The sequence below is a fragment of the Thermobia domestica genome, chromosome 11 (assembly GCF_964235325.1).
Source record: "Thermobia domestica chromosome 11, izTheDome1.hap1.1, whole genome shotgun sequence".
In the NCBI taxonomy this organism is placed as follows: domain Eukaryota; kingdom Metazoa; phylum Arthropoda; class Insecta; order Zygentoma; family Lepismatidae; genus Thermobia; species Thermobia domestica.
This window is the reverse complement of record NC_137464.1, coordinates 43,027,395-43,051,488: the sequence shown is the minus strand read 5'-3', so window position 1 is coordinate 43,051,488 and position 24,094 is coordinate 43,027,395. Positions and strand designations below refer to the sequence as shown.

The following is a 24,094-nucleotide window of genomic DNA, read 5'->3' as shown; positions in this document are numbered from 1 at the left end:
AAAACATTCTATATCCTTCGCTGTTCAACACCGCAATACCTTCCCATCTAACTTCACAAACTCTTACCAGATCTAGATTATTTTGTTTCATTTCTTCTTTAATATTTTGTAATTTTCCTTCCTGTAACATAGTACGTACATTCCATGTCCCTATCCTAAACGTTTTGCTCTTGCTTGTCTTTCTTTCTTTGTTTGTTGTTACTCTCATTATTACTCTCTCGTCCAATAGTTGTTCCCAAGTCATCTCCCTCCCAGAGATCGGAATAGGGGTGTATTATACCTCCGGAACTAAAGTTTGACGTGAGAAAGACCATTGTACATATGTTCTCTTTTTGCTGCCAGCAAACTAGAGAAAAATTGAGTGGTTGTTTCCCGTTGCCTTCCACCCCGCAGTAACCTAGCGATTAAAGTCATTCTGACCACGCCTGGGACTAATGTCTGAATTACCGTACCAGTTACTACGAATTCTGCCAAATTAGCTACTGGAGAACTGCTTGCTGCCTTCTCCCAGAACACTCTTTATCTGGCTACTCCATTTAGACCACTTGGGTAGGGGTGGCCCTTCTGGTGGTGAACTACCACCGACCTAGCTTAAAATTTCACTGTAGCACACAATCCTAAGCTCAACACATACGTGTCTTCGCACAGGTGGTGTTTATCGGGGAGGATAACAATAAATGCTTATTGAAAAAGGATCTGATGAGGAAAATCTACCATCGCAACGTGAACATACACAAAATTCGGAAAGAGAAAACAACAAGCGTTCACTTTTGTTTGTACTGATTGTAGCTACCTAGTTTAGTTACGTTGTTGAGTTATCTCTAGAGAATTTCAAAAAAATAAACTCTTTAACTTGTAAGAGCAGTTTCGAGAGGTGGAAACAAACAACTGGAATAAATGCAACAAAAGTATTGATGCTCTCCTTCTTTGAGCTTGGACTGTGGTTTGCGGAGAAACTTTTCTCCTCCCTTAATGAAGGCTGTGGATGCTCCAGAGATTCGCAGAAAATGTTTCCTCAAACGAGTAGAAACTCTGCAGATTATGTGCTGTCTCGTTTCCTCTTGTTTTCATTACGTGCTTTCTCTCTCTCTCTCTCTTCCTCTTTGTACATTTGTATTTATTCTGTATTCTTCTTACACGCTTTTTCCCATGACTACTTGTTCAATTTCATTCTCATTTAACAAAAATGGATAATATCTCATCTCCTTAATAATATCATGCGTTTCCCTTTTTTAAAAAAATATTTATTGTTCCAATATTTTACGGTTAGAGCAGCCCATATTATGTATTATTATTTTGCGTATTATAATTTATTGTGTTTTATTTTGAATCCGGTTTTAACATAAATTTGAGATCTAGATATTACTCTAAATACCTTATTTTTTGGTCTAGTTATTGTTTGCATAATAGTTTCTTTCATAGCAGAAAACTGAAACGAAATGCTATGTATAAGTAACATAAATTGAATTTGTAATGTTAGTTAAAGTGAATTTGTATAATAATAATAATAATAATAATAATAATAATAATAATAATAATAATAATAATAATAATAATAATAATAATAATAATAATACAGTGCTTTAGAATAACAATCTAGTTATCTATGTCACTCTTAGCATCTTTATCTGTATTACACTGAAAGGAATAGTTAATCCCAAGTTTTATGTGAGCCTCAAAATTTTTATTGGACATTATCTTTTAGAATTCAAACTACAATTTAACGTAGAAAAGTTTCTATCAACCTGGGGACATATCGCAATATTTTGAGAACAGATTTCTCACGTAAATATAAGAAAAAAAATCATATGGACCTGTGCCCAAAAGTGGATGGTTTCGCAGTTATATGTTGCCGAAAACATGAAATACATGTACTTTAAAAGTTCATAGCTCCACTACTATGGGACCTATCGTAGTCGGGTTAAGACATTACTGAAGAACTGGTATGTGAACTATCCAAATATACATGTTTTTAAGAATGCTCCAGTACTTGCACATCATTTTTTAGAGAAGTAGGTGGAAAGTGATTAAGTACTTCGAAACAGAGATGGTCATTTTTCCTAATCCTTCCTCACCCTCACCCTGAATTGACGCCCCTCACCCTCACCCTCCATCACACTCACCCTCCATTGACGCCCTCCCCTCACCCTCCCTCACACTCACCCTCCATTAACGCCCTCACACTCACCCTCTCCCACACTCACCCTCCATTGACGCCCTCACACTCACTCTCAATTACTTTATCGCCCTCACCCTCCAACGCCCTCACCCTCAACTACTAAAATGAGGGTGAGGTGAGGGTGAAGGCGGCCCTCATGAGGGCAAAATGAGGGAGGATGACCATCTCTGCTTCGAAACAGCTTCTCTAAAAATGAATGTGCAAGTACTGCAGGTTCTGAAAGATAGATATTTGGATAGTTCACAAACTAGTTCCTCAGTGATGTCTTGACCCGACTACGATCGGTCCTATAGTAGTGGAGAACTATGGACGTTTAAAGTTCATTTTTCACGTTTTCAGTACGCTATAAATACGAAACTATGCATTTCGGACCACAGGTCCATATGAACTTTTTTTTCTTATTTCAATGTGAAGAATCTATTCCCAAAAATTGTGACATATTTTTGTAACACCCTATATATATATATATAGCAAATAAAAAATGCCAATTATTGCTGGCAACGAACTCGAATTATATTTGTACTTGTTAGCACTACGAAACTACAGATGAGAATTTATCTTCAAGAAAGTTATCTTGTTATCTTGTATAGTTTCAACATTATATATCAACTGATATGTTTTTAATATTTGATACAATATTCTAGGTGAACAGCAATTATGGTTAATATCTCTTTAACCATACTATCAGGCACGTACGTAAGAATTTATTTCCGAGAGTTGGATAGAAATTCAATATAAGCATAAATTATATTAACTATTGTAAAATCACCCCTAATTTTTTTTAGACTGAATGCACAGAGAAGTCGGGATTTCGGGCGGATGGAGGTGTCTGAACTCCCAGGACTCGCCCCCTGCGTACGTCCCTGTGCTATGTATCTTATTGTAGTCTTAATTGTGTTATGATGTATAGCTTAATAACTATATTTCCGTATATGTTTCCCCTTAATAAGTGGCAGGGTTCTAAATTTGTGAAATAACCCCTAAAATTTTTAGACTAAATTTATGCCGTCTATGTTAGGCATCAGTAACTAGTGCAGAAAGGGACGAACCCCTGTCGCCTGACGGCGTCCTCTCGCCAACTTCTGCTGTTCGTAGAAACCAATCCTTTCAACGAGTGAAAAGTTACAAATTTTGCAAACCAAATACCTATACACTCAATTTAACTTAAACCGTTTAATGGAGAGCGCACTTTTACACGCTGAACTGAGCATGGCGTCTACAGACACACTTAATAACAAAAGATTTCTTCGCGTTCGCGGAGTGCGTTTAGAGACATAACCGTCTGGATAAATGCTCAGCATAGCCGCGCCATTTAGCCTAATTCAAGGATGGCCAACTATGGGCCCGCGAGCCGCATGCAGACCGCGAGGTCTTCTCGTGCAGTCTCGTGGATGTAGGCTTAAGTGGTGCTTTAGGCGCTAAAATGAAAAATAAATTTAAGGTTGATTAGTTAGGTTAGTGCTTTATTTCATTTATTTGGGGATTTAAAATCTTCTTTCCACTTTTTGCACATGTTTCCATGTTTGAGAAATTATCCAAGATATTTTTTCACTCAACTTGAAGAGTGTAAGGATACTTTTCGAGCAAAAGAGATTTTTAAGACTCGTTGGAGAGATTTCGTCGTTGAGAACCTAGCAACTCAATCTGTGTTGGAGACTGGTGCATTGTATAAGCATACTTCAGAATTGTATTTATTCAAGAATTATATTATTTTTAAATGTCTTTTCAGTCAATGTCACTTCAGTGTGAGTAAGAAAATATCGGTGTATCGTTGTCTGTGTTTTGATTGTCTATGTCTTAATAGACATCCGCAAATTCGACGATTCCTGAGCTACGATGTCATGAGTGTATATTATAAACGTAAAGTATAATATAAAGTTGCGGCCCTCGCCGCATAGAATTTTCTATGATGCGGCCCCTTAGTTTATCCGATTAATTAATTAATTTTTTTTTTTTCACAAAAGACGTTCCAAATTTTATATCTTATTCTTACTTTTGTTCTACATTGAAGGTAAAAGTGAGTAAAAGCTGAAATTTTTAGTTACACAAAATTAAAAACAATTAAAATATAAACTCTAAAATTGAAAAACAAATCCAGTATAAATAAACATTTCCTTTAATTTCTATTGCAAAAATTTGTAATATTGTGCAAAAAAATACCATTATTTCAAAGAAAAAGAAACAGCAAAGTAAATTTTTGATACGTTGTATATGTATTATTTTAGCAGGGTCAATAAGTGAGTAATTAATTGCCTGAGCTGCAAATTACTAGCTAAAATTGGTAAAATGGCAATTCGCGACATCTAGCAGACACCTATGTACTTAGCCGAATGCAAGCAACGTAGGAATTTGTTGTTTAAATTTACAGTCAGGCTTTCTTGCACTTCACGAATATTCTCGTGATCATAATTTATAGGCAAAATAAAAAAATCCCGAAATAATTCGTGATTTTAAGTTAATCGGTTAAAGAAGTTGACCATCACTGGCCTATTTTTTTTACCGCTTTGTTCAATAGAGTCGTACCTTTAAACTTTTTCTGAGGGGGGGGGGAGGAATATATTATCATTTAATCCCTAGAAAACACGAAATTGGGCACCCTAGAAAAGTAAGGAATTTGGAACCCTTAGAATATAAAATCTTACTACGCGTTTTACTGAAGTAGAGGCTATGTAGCATTTCTGATCCATCTTAAGAAATATTTATTTTTTTTCAAATGATGGGATAGCAGCAGTACCTTAATTATTTTAAGTTCTTTTGGAAATTGTATGGTGGGCTCATTCCATACTCCAGTAGTTAAATTCAAGGAACCATATTTGACACAATTTAAAGCATTAAAAAAATTATTATTCCTTGCAATCCTAATAGTAGACGTTTTACTGAAATGGGAAGAAACACGTTTTCCGTTTCTTTCTTTTTTTATGAGGTGAACATATTCCATGTTTCCTTTATACATTCATGTCCACATGATATGAATTAAGAAAGTTTCGTCTTGAAATAGACTCCTCTCGGACAACGGAGAGCCTACATGCCGGGCAGTTCCCCTCCCTGTCCCCCCGCAAGTTGTGGCAGTGCTGTTGAAAGCAGTATAAACATGCCACATTAAATAGTTTAATTATAATAGAAAACTTTTCACTGAAATAAGTTTTTAAAACTATTTAAATATTGTTACAATTTACTTTCAACTGAGTCAGTTATTTAAATACGAGTACGAAACTTGTATTGATATTAAATTACAAAAATAAAAATTACAAAATCTGATATGCAGAGGCGTATTTAAGGGGGCTTCCGGGCTTAAGCCCCCCAAAATCTTACTTACTATAGTAAAATAAATAAAATATCTTGCAGAAATTTTACATTTCCAGGCAAAGCCCCCCTCGAAAGTTAGTAAAGGCCCCCCAAAACAAATCGTAAATACGCCATTGCTGATATGTAATATTTCGCTTGGTTTTAATCGATTAAAGCAACACGATGCAGAGCAACTCATCTCTAATCAACCATATTGTTATTTCGTAAGTAGTTATTAAATAGATATGTAGATGACGTGAATGTGTACCACTTGGAACACTATCGTGGCAAGGTAAGACCTGCGTGCTTCCATGTAAGTCCACGGGGACACGGGACAGTGCTTATGTAGTTCTATATAAGTTTCAAATTCAGTAGTGGAAAATGAATTAACATTTAACCATGGAAAGTAAAGTTTTTTTTTTAAAAAAAATACTTTTTACAAAGCCTAATAAGATTTTTAAAATAATTGGAGAGAAATTTACAGGAAAACAAAAATATGTTCATGGATAGATTTAAAATAATTATTTTCATTTAAATTGAGTTAATATATATGCAGGGGTTGGCCAAAAAAATCTAAAACGTTTGCAAAAGTGTGAAAATTATACTTAGTGTTGTGTGGGGCCTCCTTTTGCGTCCAAAACAGCTTGGATCCGACGTGGAATGGACGTATACAGCTCCTGAATCGTGGTGTGTAGAATTTTGTACCATTGTTCCTCCAAAACGTGTCCCAGTTCCTTAAGGGATGCTGGTGGAGGGTAATGAGACCGAACTCACCTTTCTAACTCAGACCACAATGGCTCAATGATGTTCAGATCTGGTGATTGTGGGACCCTGGAGAGGTGTTATAGCTCCTGGTCATGCTCCTCAAACCATGATTTCACCGTTTTTGCAGCGTAACAGGGTGCCAAATCATCTTGGTAGATGTCATCACCATCAGCGAACAATATTTGGGCCATGGGTAGAACCTTGTCCCCTAAAATGGCCTCATACGCCTTAGCATTCATCATTCCATGCAGGGCTATGATCGGATCTGCAGAAAACCACGATATCCCTGCCCATACTGTAACAGAACCACCCCTATGCTTTACAGTTGGGAGCAGGCAGACTGTATCATAGGCCTGCGACGGTTCTCCATACGTAAACACGACTGGTTATGGAAACAAGGTTAAGGTCGATTCATCGGACCATATTACGTGTTTCCACTGCTCATGAGCCCACGCCTTGTGGTCGTTGCACCATTGCATACGCCTCTTCACATTTACTGCTGTGACCAGGGGTTTGGCGATAGCGGCTCTGTCATGAATTTTCATTTTATGAAGTTCTCGTCGCACTGTTTTCGATGAAACCTGGTTCTGTAGGCCGGAATTGAGTTCAGACGTAATTTTCATTGCAGTGGTCTTCTGTTTAGCTGCTACAATCCGTTTTAATGCCGTCCGGTTATTGTCTTTCGACCACTGTTGTGCTTTGCAGACGTCGTTTGTCCATGAATTGTGTATGCCCTCGTGACATTGGGCACAGTACCTTTCGATACCCCCACAATGTTTGACACTTTGCCACTGAAGCTTCAACCAGACGGACACCAACGATCATGCCTCTTTGGAAATCTGTCAGGTCGCTCATTTTACCGTACCACTTTCACACCACGACACTCACAGGTGAACTGGTTACTGCTAACGGAAGAGGAATTTCTACATGACACATTGGAAACAAAAAATGATCGGCAAGCGGAACACGTGTTGTACAGTGGAGAGCCAAACTTACGTGTCCTGTATGAAGTGTTTTTAGATTTTTTGAGTCCAACCCCTATATATATATATATATATATATATATATATATATATATATATATATATATATATATATATATATATATACATCTACCAAAAAGTCACCGGTCAGTCTGCTAGGATATCGCCGTAAGAAGGTAGTTACACCAGAGCAACCTGGACGACGCCAGTCATTTGTTTCGGTGCAGAAGGCGTCACGCGAAGAGTCAGTTTGACAGAGAATGGCACAGACACAAGAACTTAGTGAGTTGGATAGGGGAGTCATCATCGACTGTGATATGGCCCGCTTGTTTTTGTGCCATAAAGCTGCCAATTTTATATCGTGGTATGACGAGAACAATGTACAACGATTCTAGTAGCCTGCTCAATCGCCTGATTTGAACCTCGCGGAACATCTATGGGACTAAATGAAGGGGCGTTTAAGGTCCAGACCAACTCGTCCAAATTCATCTGCCGCACTTGCAGGAGGAGTGGGCTGCCATCCCAACTGATACCCATCAGTAATTGGTGGAAAGCCTTCCTCGGAGGATACATACTGTGATTCAGGCCGAAAGAGGCCCTACCCGATATTAGGTACGTCGTGATTTGGTTCATTCTGAAAGTGGTGCGGTGTCCGCGTTGGCTTTTTGGTTGATAGTATATATATATATATATATATATATATATATATATATATATATATATATATATCATATATATACCATATTATTGGTCGATTCACTTTCTAATCTGCGTGGCTCGAATTCGATAAAACATTTTTTTACTGGTATTTCACGAACCCAGCCAAGTATTTTTATTTAATCAGCCCAGCTCAAACACTTGAAAAATATTATATGCTTGTTTAAATTTTGGCAAATAAAAAAGAAAATGTAGAAATATTGAAATGCACAACATTGCTCCCAGGGTAGACCTTTGTATGTGTATATACACATTATGCATAGAAAATATAGATATTTAAATACTTGTCACACTTGGGCATTTGTGAAACCATTTCAAGTGTTTCTGTCACTCAAATCTTAGGCAGAATTTCAGACAGTTGGAATACACCTCTGTCTGAAAAGCACTCACGAAGACACTTGATGATATCGTTCCTCTCGAGACAAAGAGGCGTATCTCATTTTTGCAATTTTTTTTAGGAGAGAAGTTTAAAGATGTTATAATAAGTTAATTTTATCGTATTCTGTTAAAATTTAATTTGATCTCGTAACTTACATACCTGACACGAAGAACATCAAACTAAATTTTAAAAGAAGACGTTAGAATAAATATTTAGAAAAGGTTTTTAAAGTTGTCTTCTGGAAAAGTTAAGAGCATGAGATACGCCCTTTTGTCTCGAGAGGGACGATATATTCCCGTAGCTTATGTACCATTTAGAGATATGAAACGAAATTGTGGAGTTTAAAAACCAGATTTACGCCCGGTAAACAAAAGGAAAAGTGTGATTAATAAAAATGAATGATTATTTAGAATTAGTGAAATAAGGATGTAGGAGTACACAGGAGAACCTCCAGAAAACCCACGATCACAATGTTGTTTGACACAAACTTACATGGCTTGTAATCTACCTAGGGTCATTTCGTACACTGAGAAGGTGGCGTTCTTAAAAATTTAGGTTACCTGCATAATTCCTGTAGTTTTTGGATTTAACGCACAGTAGACGTATAACTGAAAACGCATGTTTTATAATACTTTCCATATAAATGTTCCATCTATACGTACTTTCCGTATGAAACAATATAGGCGGTCAGGATCTCACATACAAATGGACATACAGTATATAACATATAGCTGAGGAATGTAACATAAGTATATGCATGTGATATACGGAAAATTGTTAGATGCCAGACATCCTGCAACGGTATGATGTAACATTTAAGGGCAGTGCGTATGCAGCATATGGATAACGTATGCTCCATACTGATTTCTGTAGGAAGCAAGAGGATTCCGTATATATTTGTACAATATACCGCTGTCCGGATTTTTCTCAGTGTAGAAAAATCTCAGCACAAATTATTATTATTATTAAGTATTCTGCCTGTTAGTGTGTCCTGTGGCTAATGACTTTTTTTATTGTTCCGGCCTGGAAATGTTACTTCCACATTTCTCGATCTTCCACTTACTCTTTTAACTCCCAATATTTGTTTGCTATTTTCCAAATCATCGATTAGTTGAGTTCTTCTTACTGCTCCTCGCTTCCCTTCCATTTTTCCTTCTATGGCGGCATGAAAGAAACAATTTCTTCACAAGATTTGATCTTCCTACGAAGAAGGCTGGTTAAAAGCGTCCTCTTCTCTCCTATCCGTTTTAAAACATCTTCATTTGTTATACTCTCTGTCCATTTTATTTTCTCCATCTTCCTCTAACATCACATTTTGATGCTATCTAAATATTTCTTCTCTAACTTCTGTAATGTCCTTAAGTCTCTGAACCATATAGTCCAATAGTCCATATATAATACTTCACCAGCTTCTACCTAGATCAGCACAGATAACCCCATTCAAATTTAGTAAGTCCCCGCCAAGTGAACTTTGTGGTGGACAAACACCGTGTACGTGGGTTTTCTCGGGATTCTCCCGTTTCCTCCCACTTTCTTCATTCCACCATTTCATTTATTACTCATCATCACCAACTCCTTTAGCCTAACCGGCATAACTGTGGGACGTAAAACTCAAAGATTTCATTTTTGAAATTTAGTAATAAATTGTAAGTTCCAAGGGAATGTATCCTTAAAGAAATAATCAAATATGAATAAGTCGGAGAAGCGAGCAGGCCAGGTGACTTTCCAGTCTCGTGAAAGCATTTTGACTATGGAATAATTCAATGAAGCGAGTTTCACGTATGTAATTTGGAACCAAACTTCCATATTCCCTAGACTAGAGACAAGGAAAAAATAATACCAGGGGATATTGATGAAAGAATGTTGTTCTTGTATAAATTACGCAATTTGTATACATCTTCTACCCTTTAAACTAATTTTCTCCCGACCCCTCTCCTGAAATTTCAGTGACGTATATTGCGTCATGGGCCATTCTGTGAGCACCTCTGATTATACACAACCAACATTAAATTTCGTAAAATGATAATGTGTGTGACGATCAAGGTTTACATATTAATCCTTATACGCGTTACTAAAAGAAGGTAAATGTGGTTTTACAAGTGTTCAGGTGCGACATAATGTGAAAATAAAATAGTGTCTGTGATTGTGACACATTGAATCTGAATGTAATGTAGTGTCTACACGCAAAAAAAAAAAAAAAAAAAAAAAAAATGAATATAATAAACTGGTATTTGTGTACGCCAGTGGCGGTTCTTGAACAAAAGTTAAAATATTCACCTATTCCTGTATAAATCTTGTAGCTATACTATATAAAATGCGTAATATTTCTCATAGATGGTAGCGCCAATTTGTTAATGTTTAGCGATATGACTTTCCTCAAAGATCTGCCACTGCTTTCTGTATATTTTGTATTTAGTTTCTTCACTTATTATTTACCAATAAATATTTACATTTCGTCCTGACGGATTCAATGCAAGAGGAAGGTACGTAAGTATTCTCAGTAGATAAGCAAAAATAAAGGTATATTTTTATATGTTTTGCTTTGTGTGTGAGTAAAAGTTAATTCGAATTTATTCACGTTTATTTTTTGTTGTTGTCCTAGCAATACATTTGGTAGACTCTACGTAGGCTAATGGTTGACCCCACGTGCAGGCTAATTATTGCCCTACGTAGGTTAATAGTTGTCCTACGTAGGCTAATGAATGGCCTTACGTAAGCTAATGGTAGATCCTATGTAGGCTAACGATAACCCTTACGTAAACAAAATGGTTGACTCTATGTAGGATAATGGTTGCCCTTACGTAGGCTATAGTAGACCCTACATAAGCTCATGCTTGGCCCTACGTAGATCTTACTTAGAGTAATGATTGACGCAACGTAAACTAATGGTAGGCTCTACGCAAGCTAATGGTTGGCTCTATGTAGACTAATAGAAGGTCTTACATAAACATATGATTGCCTCTAAATAGGCTAATGGTAGACCCTACGTAAGCAAATGATTGGCTCTATTGAGGATAATGGTTGGCGAGATTCGGAACTGGTAATTGTAAAAGCGAAGTTGAAAACAAATTTTGCTCAACTGTGTCTTGTTCAACCAAAAAATTAGCTATCTTTTGTCCAATAGTTTCGACGTCACACTCCCGATCACTATTTAATTTATTCGTTGCCAATTGAGTTAATAGGCAAATGCTCGGCAAAGCAGCAAATTACGGCGTAGGACAACGTTTTCAGTTAGTTGGTCTACTTTTTTCTACTGTTGGGTGTACTATCTGTATTGCTGGGATGTAGTGAAAAAGTATTTTAGCTGTTGTTGTCTTAGCTTAGTTGTTGTTTAGTCAACAACCATTTTCTTTCAGCCTGTTAATCTCATTCCTTCTTTGTGTTCTTGGAACAGGACGTCCGTTTGCTCTTCAAAATTGCTCCATTGTGAATCAGACTGAAGACTCCATCCACGTGGAATGTGTTGAGAGTTTTGACGGTGGTCTGCCCCAGCATTTTGTCCTGGAGCTCATCGAACTTCCTAGCAGACAGGTTCGGTTTAACTTGTCGTCCAAGTTCCCAATGTTCACTCTGCGCGGAATGGAACCGGGAACCAGCTTCCAGGTGAATATCTACGCCGCCAATGCGAAAGGAAGGAGTGATCCTGTGATTATCGATGGAATCACATTCAAAGGAGTTGCTAAATACACAGGTAAGCATGCTTGTAATTCTAATATTAACAGTAAACTGCATATTTACATTTTTGTACAGTGTGTTTGTAAGTAAGTGTACACCTGTATAAACACTATTGGGCAATTGTATTACGTGCGCTATACCAATGTGTCCTACAAACGTTGATAATCCTCCGTTGCGTGCAACCGCGAAGCAGTCACTCTGGTGACTTTGAAGCAAGAATGTGTGCCTAGTTCTTTGTTGTTTCATGTATGCTTATCGTCTTTTGAGCTATTGAGACCATTTTTTTCCGTACTGATATAGAATTCTGTTCACTATAGAATAGCAAATATTTCTGTGTAATGCGTCTTCCGCGAGCGTATTTGAGTACACATAACCAGTGAAAGATCAGTTTTCCTTTAGATTTCCGACACGAGTTTCTAATCGAAAATAAATAAAATCTTTTAGTTTAACGCCCCATAATTATGCCCTTTCGACTAAAGAAAATCTCTTAGTTTAACTCCCCATAATTATGCCCTTTCGGCTAAAGAAAATCTTTTAGTTTAACGCCCCATAATTATGCCCTTTCGACTAAAGAAAATCTTTTAGTTTAACGCTCCATAATTATGCCCTTTCGACTAAAGAAAATCTTTTAGGTTAACGCCCCATAATCATGCCCTTTCGATTAAAGAAAATCTTTTAGTTTAACACCCCATAATTATGCCCTTTCGATTAAAGAAAATCTTTTAGTTTAACACCCCATAATTATGCCCTTTCGACTAAAGAAAATGGCAAATCCACGGATAAGATTTTCAACACAATCGCTATTTTTACTACATTTCACAGTTTTCCACTCTACGTATCGTAAAACCGTCAGTGTGGAAAACTTCCACCACATATTCACGAACCCTGTCAGAACGACCTCTGGAATCAAGAAGACGATATAAGATGACCTTCTTTTCACATTCCGGCAGCATGTACAGTATACCCATGCCTCATCAAGAGTCCCTGCAATGTGACGTTCGAACAGCTTTTGACTATTCACCTCCTTCCCCATGATATCTGAGGGACGGCGGATATGAACTCGAGCCTGCCGCTTCATTATGATATGTAAATATCGTGCAATTATGCAATTCATGGTCGCGATGAAACGCTGTACTGCCCTTGCTATTGTTCTCTGAGATGGCGGGTTCTCATGTCGCACCAAAGAATACACTTTTTGCATCACATCAGGAGTTTTTCAATACGTATGATTAATATTGGAGGGACAGCAACAGTGGAGTTACCCGTTTTGGTCTGTTTCAACACAGCGTTGATCTTTTTCTTCGACACAATCAAAATTTTTGTTGTAGTACAATATATTTTTTTTTTCTTAATTTGGCTATAGTTATAAGAAAAGTCGGATAGGAAAAAGGCCTGAAATTGATGTACGGGAATATTTTTTAAATGGAAATTTGGTGGAATGAAAACAATCTCAATCAATAATTTTACTACATATCTAAATTTCTGTACGAAAGTTTGTACAGTCTAGATATTTTATCATTTAAAAAAATCTCTTTAAGTGAACATTGAAAAATATTAATGAATATCATAATTTGAGCTTCGATTTGTTGACACTTCACGACGTAGAAGAGTGAAACAGAAATTAATTAGACTTGACAAGATTCATCATCTCAATGTTGGAATATGTAAGATTTTCTCGGCTTGCTAGGAATACTTTATTACTGAGAGGAGGATTGTTGAGGGTCTACAAACACAAAAACAGCAAGCATACTTTGTTTTCATGGCGAACTCCAGGTCTGCCACATTAGTTTGATCTTCAATCTTAAAGAGATTGGGGCTTTTTACGAAACTACTTTGTCAAGTCTGAGTTATGCTGGTTCCTGTAGGCTGCCCTTTGCAGCTTGAAGTATGTTCCTCTGCCTCCAACTTCATTACGTAGTTGACAAGCATTTCATAACCATTAACTTCATACAGTGCCTTAGTAGTATATTTTTCAGCAATAATTTTCTCAACATTGTTCACATAATCTATCTTTGAGGGACCAAGTTTTGCAAAAGAAGTCTTTTATTTTATCAAATTTTTCACAATGGAATTCTATGGCACATCTGTAACTGCCTCATCTTATGACAACTACATCTGGAGGATTCGGGCATATAGTGGAATTCGGTATCTCAGCAACGACGATTAGCTTTACAATATCTCGATTGCAGAATTTCACGTACACGGTGCAATGCAATGCATGTGAGATAATTGTAATATGACATCTTTTGCTGTACAGACATTTCCGCGATCTGAACGCGGACAGCCATTCTAAATAATAGTTTGGACTAACCGCATTTGCCATACTATCTTTCTATAAAAACGCACAATTGACGCTATTATACTTGTACCATTAGTTTTATTTAAGCAATACATCTTTAAAAACATAGGCTTCACTGGATAACCATTTAAGCGAAAAGCCACAATACTTAGGGGAAGGGAGGGTAAGTTGACGATAGTAAGCTTCTATGCATGTTTTGTCAGCCTTGTGTTGATGAAATGTTTCGATTTTATGTTCACGGCAATTATTAGACTTTCGTTTTACTCTGTTAATTGCTTGATGGTTTTAAATTCAAAAGTTACGATGATATTTTACTTTTATTGACCCCATATCATTTTCGTCATCTTACCCTCCTATGCGGGTAAGATGACTTCCATAGGTGGGTAAGATGACGAGACAAAAATCGAGAACAGAACTGGACTGATTATTGCATTTCAAACGCAGTATTTTGCAGAATACACAAATAATAACATGAATAGAAGAATATGAACACAAGCGCAATGTGATTTCAAGCACAAAAGTCACAGATGTATGCTTTGAATTTTGCTTCTGTTACAGACAATTCAGTACAAGCAACATGGGCCCAATTCTGACACACTTTACAAGCGAACCACGTTTCACTTTTACCATATTCATTACATACTACACACACTTCTTCCCCCAAAACATCGGAACCGTCGTCTTCGTCCATGTAAGTCACTGATATAGAAGTCAGAGGAGTCGACTGAATACATGTCTCCTTCGTATACTACGGAGATTTGTCTTCGTTTCCGTGTTCCTTTTTTCTGGGTACGCATATCTTCTTTTGTCTTCTTTTTGGCTTATTTCCCGGCTTTCCTTTCTTTCAGAGTTCTTTTGACGGGACTGCTGGTGATAAGCAACAAAGGCAGCTTCTTTCGCTGTTTCCTTTCTTCGTTAACTGCTTTAGGAAGAAGGGGTAGACCATTGTATGATTTCGCATTTGAGGGTCCAGGGTCTGCATGAGATGGTCCGGGTTCAAAAATGGAAGAATCGGGTTCTGCAAGTGTTAATGCAGGTTCAGAGTGTATTTGTTAGATTGCGCAAAGGAAGGAGACAATTTTGGAATAGAAGGTTTAGGTACTGATACAGATGATGCAGATGCTGAGTTAGACATTGTAGTTGTTGAATGTTCCGTGGCATTTATTTCAGTTGATGTGGTCGCTGTAACTTCAGGAACATATTGGTTTTCGGTTGTCAATGATGGCTCGAAACAGAATCACTGAAAATCTGAAAATTTAATGGCACTAATCCTGTAATACGGAAACCCTTTACTGCGTGACTGATCGTGGCCACCCTACTATATGCCACATTGAATGGCAGCAACATTCTTTATGCTGATTCTCTCACCTGGAGGAGCCATCAAGTAGTCATCACAAGCACGGCTATATGCAGTTTTCAATGGACCATACAGAGCAACATCCAAAGGCTGCATCCGGTGGCTTGTGTGCGGAGGAAATCCTAAGAGGCTAATATGATTTTCTCTGCACACGTTAACTGCCTGTAAGGTAATATGGGATGGGACTCATTCCAGATACCAGCAGAGCCAGGAGGAGCATTGTTCAAAAAGTGTTCCTGCATACGCACCTTGGGGAAAATAAAGAATGGTGAGACGTAGTTGCCCACAGCACTAAAACGACAACCCACACTTACATTCACGCCTCTTTCAGCAGAAGAAACTTTAATTACTCTTCGATTTCCTTTTGAACTTAATACGTTTGGAGTTTTCGTGGGTACAGTTGAACAGCCCGTTTCATCCATGTTAAAAAATCTGATGAGATTCGAAGCGTTTCTCATTTAAAACATCTTTATAGACATTAAAGAATGATTCAACATTTGTTTTGTTGAAAGCAGCTAGCCTCCCTGCAGATGTAGTTCCGCTTTTCGCAGAGAGTAATGAAATTTATTCATAAAGGTCTTGATGAAGTCCTTGCTGGCCTTTTTCTTTTCTTGGTTGAATCGGTGAGTAATCTTCATAGTCTCAACATAGTCATAAACCATTCTTCCAAATTGCTCCCTTGTTAGGCTCACGCAGCTCGGGCAAGATGACGAATTCGCCTATTTGATTCGTCATCTTACGCAAAACAGCCATTTTTTATTGCAAAAGAGACAAATCTGTCCTCAAGTTATTTCTGAGTTACATTGAGCTATTGATGTAATTAATATACTACATTGTTTCGAAAAAACAGAAATCATGTCCTGGGGACTTACCACAATAGCTTCAGACGTTATTTTCTGACACCGGAATTTTACAACGAACCGACGTGCAAACAGTCAAACCACTCCTGGTCAACTGGAACACGGCTGATTGGAATAGTTTCTATCTCTCAACACGTGTGGCACTAGAGCCTTCCGAACCGCATGAAGGCTGTGTTGCCATATCACTTCAGGATTCTGAAATTGACAATTCGTCATCTTAAACACCTCGTCAACTTACCCTCCTTTCCCCTACTACATATGTTTTCATAGAATCCAAAATTTCGTCCAGAATAAAACACAGTGGATGATCCGCAACAATTGACTTAACGTGTTCGTCGTTGTAAAGAAAATTACTGGCATTACTGTATATAAAGTAAGACGCAATAAACCAACTGCAGTACTGGCGGGAAACGAGAGAAAACAATGACCTACATTGGTATAATATGTACACTCATGTTCAAAATAATTGTAGCATATCTATAACTATTTTCTTGTAAGAATATAATTTCATAATGATTTTGCAGGGTACTTTTAATACTGATACTATGTGTATATTCAGGAAATGTATATTTGTGGTAACTTTCATAGAAAAGAATTATAAATACGAAAATTAGAATGAGTAAAAACGAAATGTTGCTCAATGGACAAGAAAGTTCTATTTTCGTTATATTGTTCTTATTTGCTGCTCTTTTGACATGGAATTTGCCACATACATGTCTTTGCTGATAATAGACATACTAAAATTATAAGAAATACCGGACGAATTCGTTATCAAACTATATTCTTACAACATACTTATGCGACAATAATTTTGAACATGAGTGTACATATAAGAAGTGAAAACTTAAAATTTGTTGAGAGTTTCTTGATTGGGTGAATTTGACGGATTTTGGTTTACATACATTTCGAGTTTGGATCTCCAAAAGTCATGTGCTAACTTGAAAACACTGTATTAGCGAACTCCCAATCAAGTTCCGTTATTTGGTGGAGCATCAGAAGTCCAAGACCTTGATATAACCAATCTTGAAAAGGGCATAAATGCGACCCTTCTGATATGATGTAACTTTGGAAACGATATGTCATTATTCACACACACACATTCAACAGCTGTCCCTTCTATAATTCAACACGCTGCACCTTCGAAATGAAATGGGTGAAATAAAATCTTTCAGGTTTACGTCTCACAGTTATGAAGTGTAGGCCAAAGGAGACGGTGATGATGACAAATGAATAAGATAGTACAAGTAAGGAAGTTGGAGGAAACGGGAGTACCCCGAGAAAACCCAGGCTACGTTGTTTGTGTACCAAAAAGTACTGCACCTTTGACTTATTTACAATAATTACTCGGGATGTTCGCGCGTGGCGTTAGCTCGTCAACGAATTCCTTACCGCAAACCTGTAACAACCTTTTCTACTACATTGTCATAGCTACCAGCGCTTCCATATCTCGCTTTGATATTTTCCAACGAAAATTTTCATCGTGAATATAGCTGCAACGTATTTAATTAAATAGAAAAAAAAACAGATATAAAAAACACATTAATGTACGTAACTCATTCTTATTAATAATCCTAGGATTCTTTACCTATGATATTTTTAACCCTTCAGGGACACTCTATACGTAGTATATAATCAAGGAAAAACCGCTTGTAACGTCAATGGCAGTTGAACGAACATATATACATATGTAATAGGACCGTGTTATACAGAGCTTTTGGAAGCATCATTATGGAAATTTTCTGTTCTTTTTTATGTTTTGGAAAAAACAAGGAAAAATATTATATCTTCTCTAGTAAATATACATAAAAAAGAGTTCAGTCACATGAGCTTTAGCAGCATCATTAACGTAATTATTGTTGTCTTTTTTTGACTGTTTTACATGGAGTAAACGAACCACAATTTTTCCGGAAGCTTTCTCAGTACTGTGTATAGCGTTATTCTTTTCTCTCTCTCTTTCCCTCTCTCTCTCTCTTTCTCTCTTTCTCTGTGCTCTTCAATCTAGTTCCCATGGCCTACATTCATCTATTTCGCCCCTCCCCTCTTTTTTCAGCAGTTTTTTTCTCTCCCCCATTTTGTTTCTCTCGTTATTTGGTTGACAAAGCGTCCTCAAAAAAGCTGTTATCTTTTGTTTATCTCCAAACTGTCCCCCATCCAAATAACTTCCTATCTTTATTTAAATGGATTATGATTTTCCAGCTACACGCTGAGAATATATATAAGTTTAAATAGAATGTTACAGAATTTCTAACAGAGACATTAGATGATATTAGGTGATACTACTAGAAACAGTTAGTTAAATAACGTATGTAAAAAAAAAAAAAAAGTCGAATTTATTTCGATCCTCGAAATACAACGTTATTCCTGAAAATTATATCACCGACAATGATACGAGCAAAGTAGGCTGAACTTACACGATTCGTTACATGAATATACAGGAATGATAACGATTTCAGAACTGTTCTAACCTTCCTAAGATCAGCAAGCAGGTAGCCAACCCAAAAATGTAGGGGTGGGGGTAGCGTAAACGTTAGGGGGCCCGATCCAACCATACCATAGTTCATCACCATATTATAGTTCATTTGCAAGCTTACTGTGAAAATATTAGGGGGGCAGTAAAAAATTTAGGGAGACATGGTTCCCCTAGACCCTCCTGGATACGGACCTGGAGATCAGTATAACGCGAGGCCTAATAACTCTATAATCAGAGCCCTATATGGATTTTGATTTGGAATTTAGTGTCCCTTTTAGAATCGAGATTATGTGAGACGTAAATCTACTGCTAAACGTGAGATTCGAACTACAATGAGCGTTCACTGAGATCGAACTCGATCTTTGCACTGAAGGCGCTAACCTAACCATTAAGCCACAAGAGAGAAACAAGAGAGACTCCTAGATTTATGGCATCGAATCACAGATATATATATATATATATGAAATACGTTGCCCGAGAAATCGTCTTCACACATTGCTTGAATACGAGTCTATGAGACTTTCACACTATTTGCTGAAGATTGTCAAGAAAAAGGTGCCTTGCACGCAACCATTTATTACTCGTGGGCCGGAAAACTTATTGTGATAAGCATGTCACACGACCAGCGATGCGTAGCCCATAGAATCAACGGTATCAGTAGTCCCGCGAAAGAAACACTTGCATCTGCCGAATACATGTGGCAGAGCTTTGTTGTGCTGCAATATTTTAACCGAGGCTGTCTGTAAGAAGAATGTGAGCTCTTACATAACAGACATTCTTGAGGTTTCTTTCTATGCGTAAGAATCAAGATCCGCTCCACTCCATCACACCTACTGATCGGCAACTAGGACACTCGGCAATACATGCTAGCAGCTTATACTCACTACGATATTCACTTTGGAAAGGTTGAAGCAGAAGTCGTTCGAAAATTTGACCGTTTTACTCAACATATCAGCGACGATGTTCACGTTTCTCTCTTAACTTTACGATATTGAGGTTCAGAAACAATGAAAGTCGACGCAAACGAATGCGTACAAACAATCCATCGTTCATATTCACACCTGTAACCGCGCTTCAGCATCGAGCTACATTGAAGGACGCTGTAAGGTCCACCACAATAATTCACACAAGATGTTTGTCATACCATGACATGGCCAAATAAAACAATCCATTGCTTGATTGTTGCTGTGTGCGGTTCTCGTCTTTGCAATCATTTCATACATAGACCACCATCGACATGTCCTGCACGTACACTAATTACGTAGTACGAAAATTCGCTTTCCCGTGAGCAGACCTTGTGTTCTCGTTCGAACACAGTATATTGCGCATTTTGATGTCTAATATTCATAATTATGGTTGCGCACACTTCTTCTGTTCGCTTGTTCAGGTTTAAGTGCCTGATTATTGCGCTAAACAACCTCTAGCAGCATTAATTCAAATATCGACCCAAGAATGCTACTAGACGTACGCGCTGTATACATTTTCAATGGGTTTGAATGCATTTACTCATTCCTCCTTGGAGTTGCATTATGATTTATTGCAACAAACAGTATGTATTAGAAGATATCCTTTTTGGTATAAGAACGATAAATTAAAACAATTCTCCTTCTGGAACTCATTATAGGACGGAATATACAGTGTGTCCGATGAGGGAGTACAAATATTTTGGGTGGTGCTAGGGAAGGTCGTACTTAACCAAAAAAGTTTATATGAATATTTGGTATATTCCGTTTTCTATCTGGTTTCTGTGATAGGGAAGTACCTTTTCAGCCTCTGAAACTTGCCAATTCAGTTAATTGCGTATAGGACGAAGTGGTTGGTGTAAAGACGAAAATTTTATTTCATTCGAAAGGTAATTAAGTAAGTTTTCCCACTATGTATAGATTAGAACACGGAGGGAAGTTACAGAAGGAAAATTAAAAAAAAAATACATTATCCCCTGTCAGCAGTGCCGGATTTACATATAAGATAAACAAGCTATAGCTTAGAGCCCTACTCTTTCTTGGAGGCTCCAAAAATTTTAAAGAAACAAAAATTGGATGTAGATTCAAGATAAAAATAAATAAAATCAAATCTACGCTTCTTGGGGTCCCTCCTGCTAGCCTTCTCCCTAAACTATCACTTGACAAAGAACAGCTGGAAATATAAAAGACTCGATTACTTTCAATAGCTTAGGGGCTCATCAAACTTAAATACGGCTCAGCCTGTCACTAAGAGAAAACACTGCCACTAGGGTAATAGAGAAAACTTAGTGGAAACTACATTCTATGTCGGGGATGTTGTTAAAGATTCACATTGTTAGCATGAAAAGTAACGGAGATAAAAATTATAATGTAACTGTACACCGCTGAAAGCAATGATACTTGGACCTTGCGTCTGTTTATTTCAATATGTTATTTAATAATAATGTATTTAATTACAGTAATAATTAGTTTACAGTAACATTGTCATCGAAATATCATTACAGATACACACACGAAAATTATTATTCAGAAAACAGTTTAAAATAGTTTTATACACACACACACACACACACACACACACACACACACACACACACACATATATATATATATATATATATATATATATATATATATATATATATATATATATATATACATGGCCGGATCCAGGATATATATGATCAAGGGAGGGGCTAAACCATATTTTGCCGTTTTATCCAGTGTAAAGCAGGATCGAAACCCATTTTATCCAGTGGTTACCTGAGCGTCAAAGGGGGCTATAGCCCCTATAGCCCCCCTTGGATCCGCCTCTGTATATATATATATATATATATATATATATATATATATATATATATATATATATACATAACTATTTTACATTCTATATGCAGGGTGTTAATGAACTTTATTGACAAGCTGTAAGAAGTGATTCGTCACATCAAATTAACAGAAGTTCATATGGACTTGTGGGGAAAACGCGCCATTTCGATTTAAGAATCTATGGAATGACGGATCTTATCAACGTAAAGGAAATCATATATTCGCAATCCAGAACTGTATATTTCTTCAATGTGCGAGGGGTGTGCAAGGGATTCTCTGCAGGGTATAATTTCCAAACATGCTCTTAACATAATTCTCAGATACTTGTAAGTTCTGATTTTAAGAAGATGGGTTCAAAGTCTGCAAAAGGCAAGCCTTGACCGCAGTGGACATGCAATACTTCGGCAGAAAGTCGAAAGTATTTGACAATGCCAGCAACACGGTCCTTCATTTTCAAATTAACGTGTAGTGAGATGTTGTATTTCATGCTTATGTCTAAATGAAACGTGAAGTATACCGCGATAAAGCACATCACAGGACACGTCATTCGGAAGAGGAACGAACCCAGAACCTCGTAGCAGGAGGTGCCGGTGGGGGAGATCCTCCAGAAGCTAGCAAATTCCTCCAAGGACATTTCTCTGATTGGATTCATGCGAAGTTGCGAATAGTTTCACAGTACCACCATTATCTACTCCATTTATTCCAAGTGTCTTAGGGGAAATCATCCGAAATCATTACCGCGACCTATGCACTATCCACTAAATTAGCGTGAAGGACACGATAAATAATAATCTGCACGGTGTTATGGTTTACCAATTTATTCAAGGCATTTTTATTGACTTAAAGTTAAGACTATGGTCTTAACAGAAAACCATATAACAAAATGTACTAGAATACAAGAAAATATACAATATTGCTTAATTTAACGCAAGAGTGAATGGTTAAATCTGTTCTCACTTTAGTGGATGCTGCATAAAATCGTTGTGCACAGGCAAATACCTTTCTAGCCTGTCGCTAGCTGCTGTTGCTGTTGTGTGTATTATTCCTTTTACATTTATTGGAAGCGGATTTTGAGAAAAGAACGCACCTACAGAGAAAATATAGGGAGAAAAGGAGAAATGGTTACAGATATCCATCCACGTGTGTTTTTCCTTTCTTTTTTCTAGCCATTTCTCTCTCTTTCTCTTTCCCCACCGGGCTCTTCACCTTTCTCTCTCTCTCTCTATTTCTGTTTTTATATCTGGAAACAGAATGGCGCGTGTTTGATGTACCAAAAAGCGATATGGAGGCAGAGGTGTTTCATCTTTCTTCGCACGAAAAGACATCGCAAGTTTCTGAGGTGAAGGCAAGGGAGAGATACACAGTGTTGCCAACGCAATTACAGAAATAATATTTTACTATCAGATTCGAGAAAACACTATAATGTTCTTTGTAATATTAATCGTTTTCAGATTTATATTTATTTATTTATTTTGGTTTGTTTATTTTTTTACGTGAGCTATTCTAGGGTGTATATAGCATACGGGTGAAGTAGGGGAACCGAGATATCAAAGTTTTCGGTATGGTTTTGGTAGCATTTTATTTATATCTTTGATTTTTAAAGAATTTAATTTACCAACAAAAATATCTTTATATTATTACCCTATTTGTCAGTGTGTCCGTCCGTCTGAGAGGTAAAAATTCTCAACAAATACTTGATGGATGACCATCAAGTTTGACCAGGGAGTAGAAAGTCAAAAATTAAGCATTAAGTTCGTTGATGGAAATGATCCATCCGCCTAATCCCAAGTTATAGACAATAAATAATAATAATAATAATAATAATAATAATAATAATAATAATAATAATAATAATAATAATAATAATAATAAATCCTTTGTAGTATGCAACCCAGCTGAATATGTACACTCATGTCCAAAATTATTGTCGCATGTCTATAAATATGTTGTTGGAGGAATATAATTTGATAACGAAATCTCCCAGTATTTCTTATAATGTAAGTATGTGTATAATCGGCAAAGACATGTATGTGGCAAGTTTCATGTCAAAAGAGCAGTAAATAAGAACAATTAAACGAAAATAAAACTTTCTTGTCCATTTATTTGGCAAAATTTTGTTTTACTCATTCTAATTTTCGTATTTATAATTCTTTTCTTATGAAATTTACCATAAATATACATTTCTCGATTATATACATAGTATCAGTATTAAAAATACCCTGCAAAATCATTATCATATTATATTCTTACAAGAAGACAGTTATACATATGCGACAATCATTTTGGACATGAGTGTACGTCAAGTTGGCTGCATTAAACTCTTCGCAAGAGGGGCA

At 36.9% G+C, this 24,094-nt stretch overlaps 1 protein-coding gene across 2 annotated transcripts in view; it reads left to right on the top strand.

Annotated features, from left to right (window-relative positions):
- The window catches only part of side-IV (sidestep IV transmembrane protein), a 980,143-nt gene that overhangs the window by 916,305 nt on the left and 39,744 nt on the right, over positions 1-24,094 (top strand). For both annotated transcript variants that reach the window (XM_081730407.1, XM_081730406.1), the window contains exon 11: positions 11,703-11,999. In XM_081730407.1, coding sequence (XP_081586533.1) covers positions 11,703-11,999 — 297 coding nt within the window. The remainder of the gene's footprint in view (positions 1-11,702; positions 12,000-24,094) is intronic.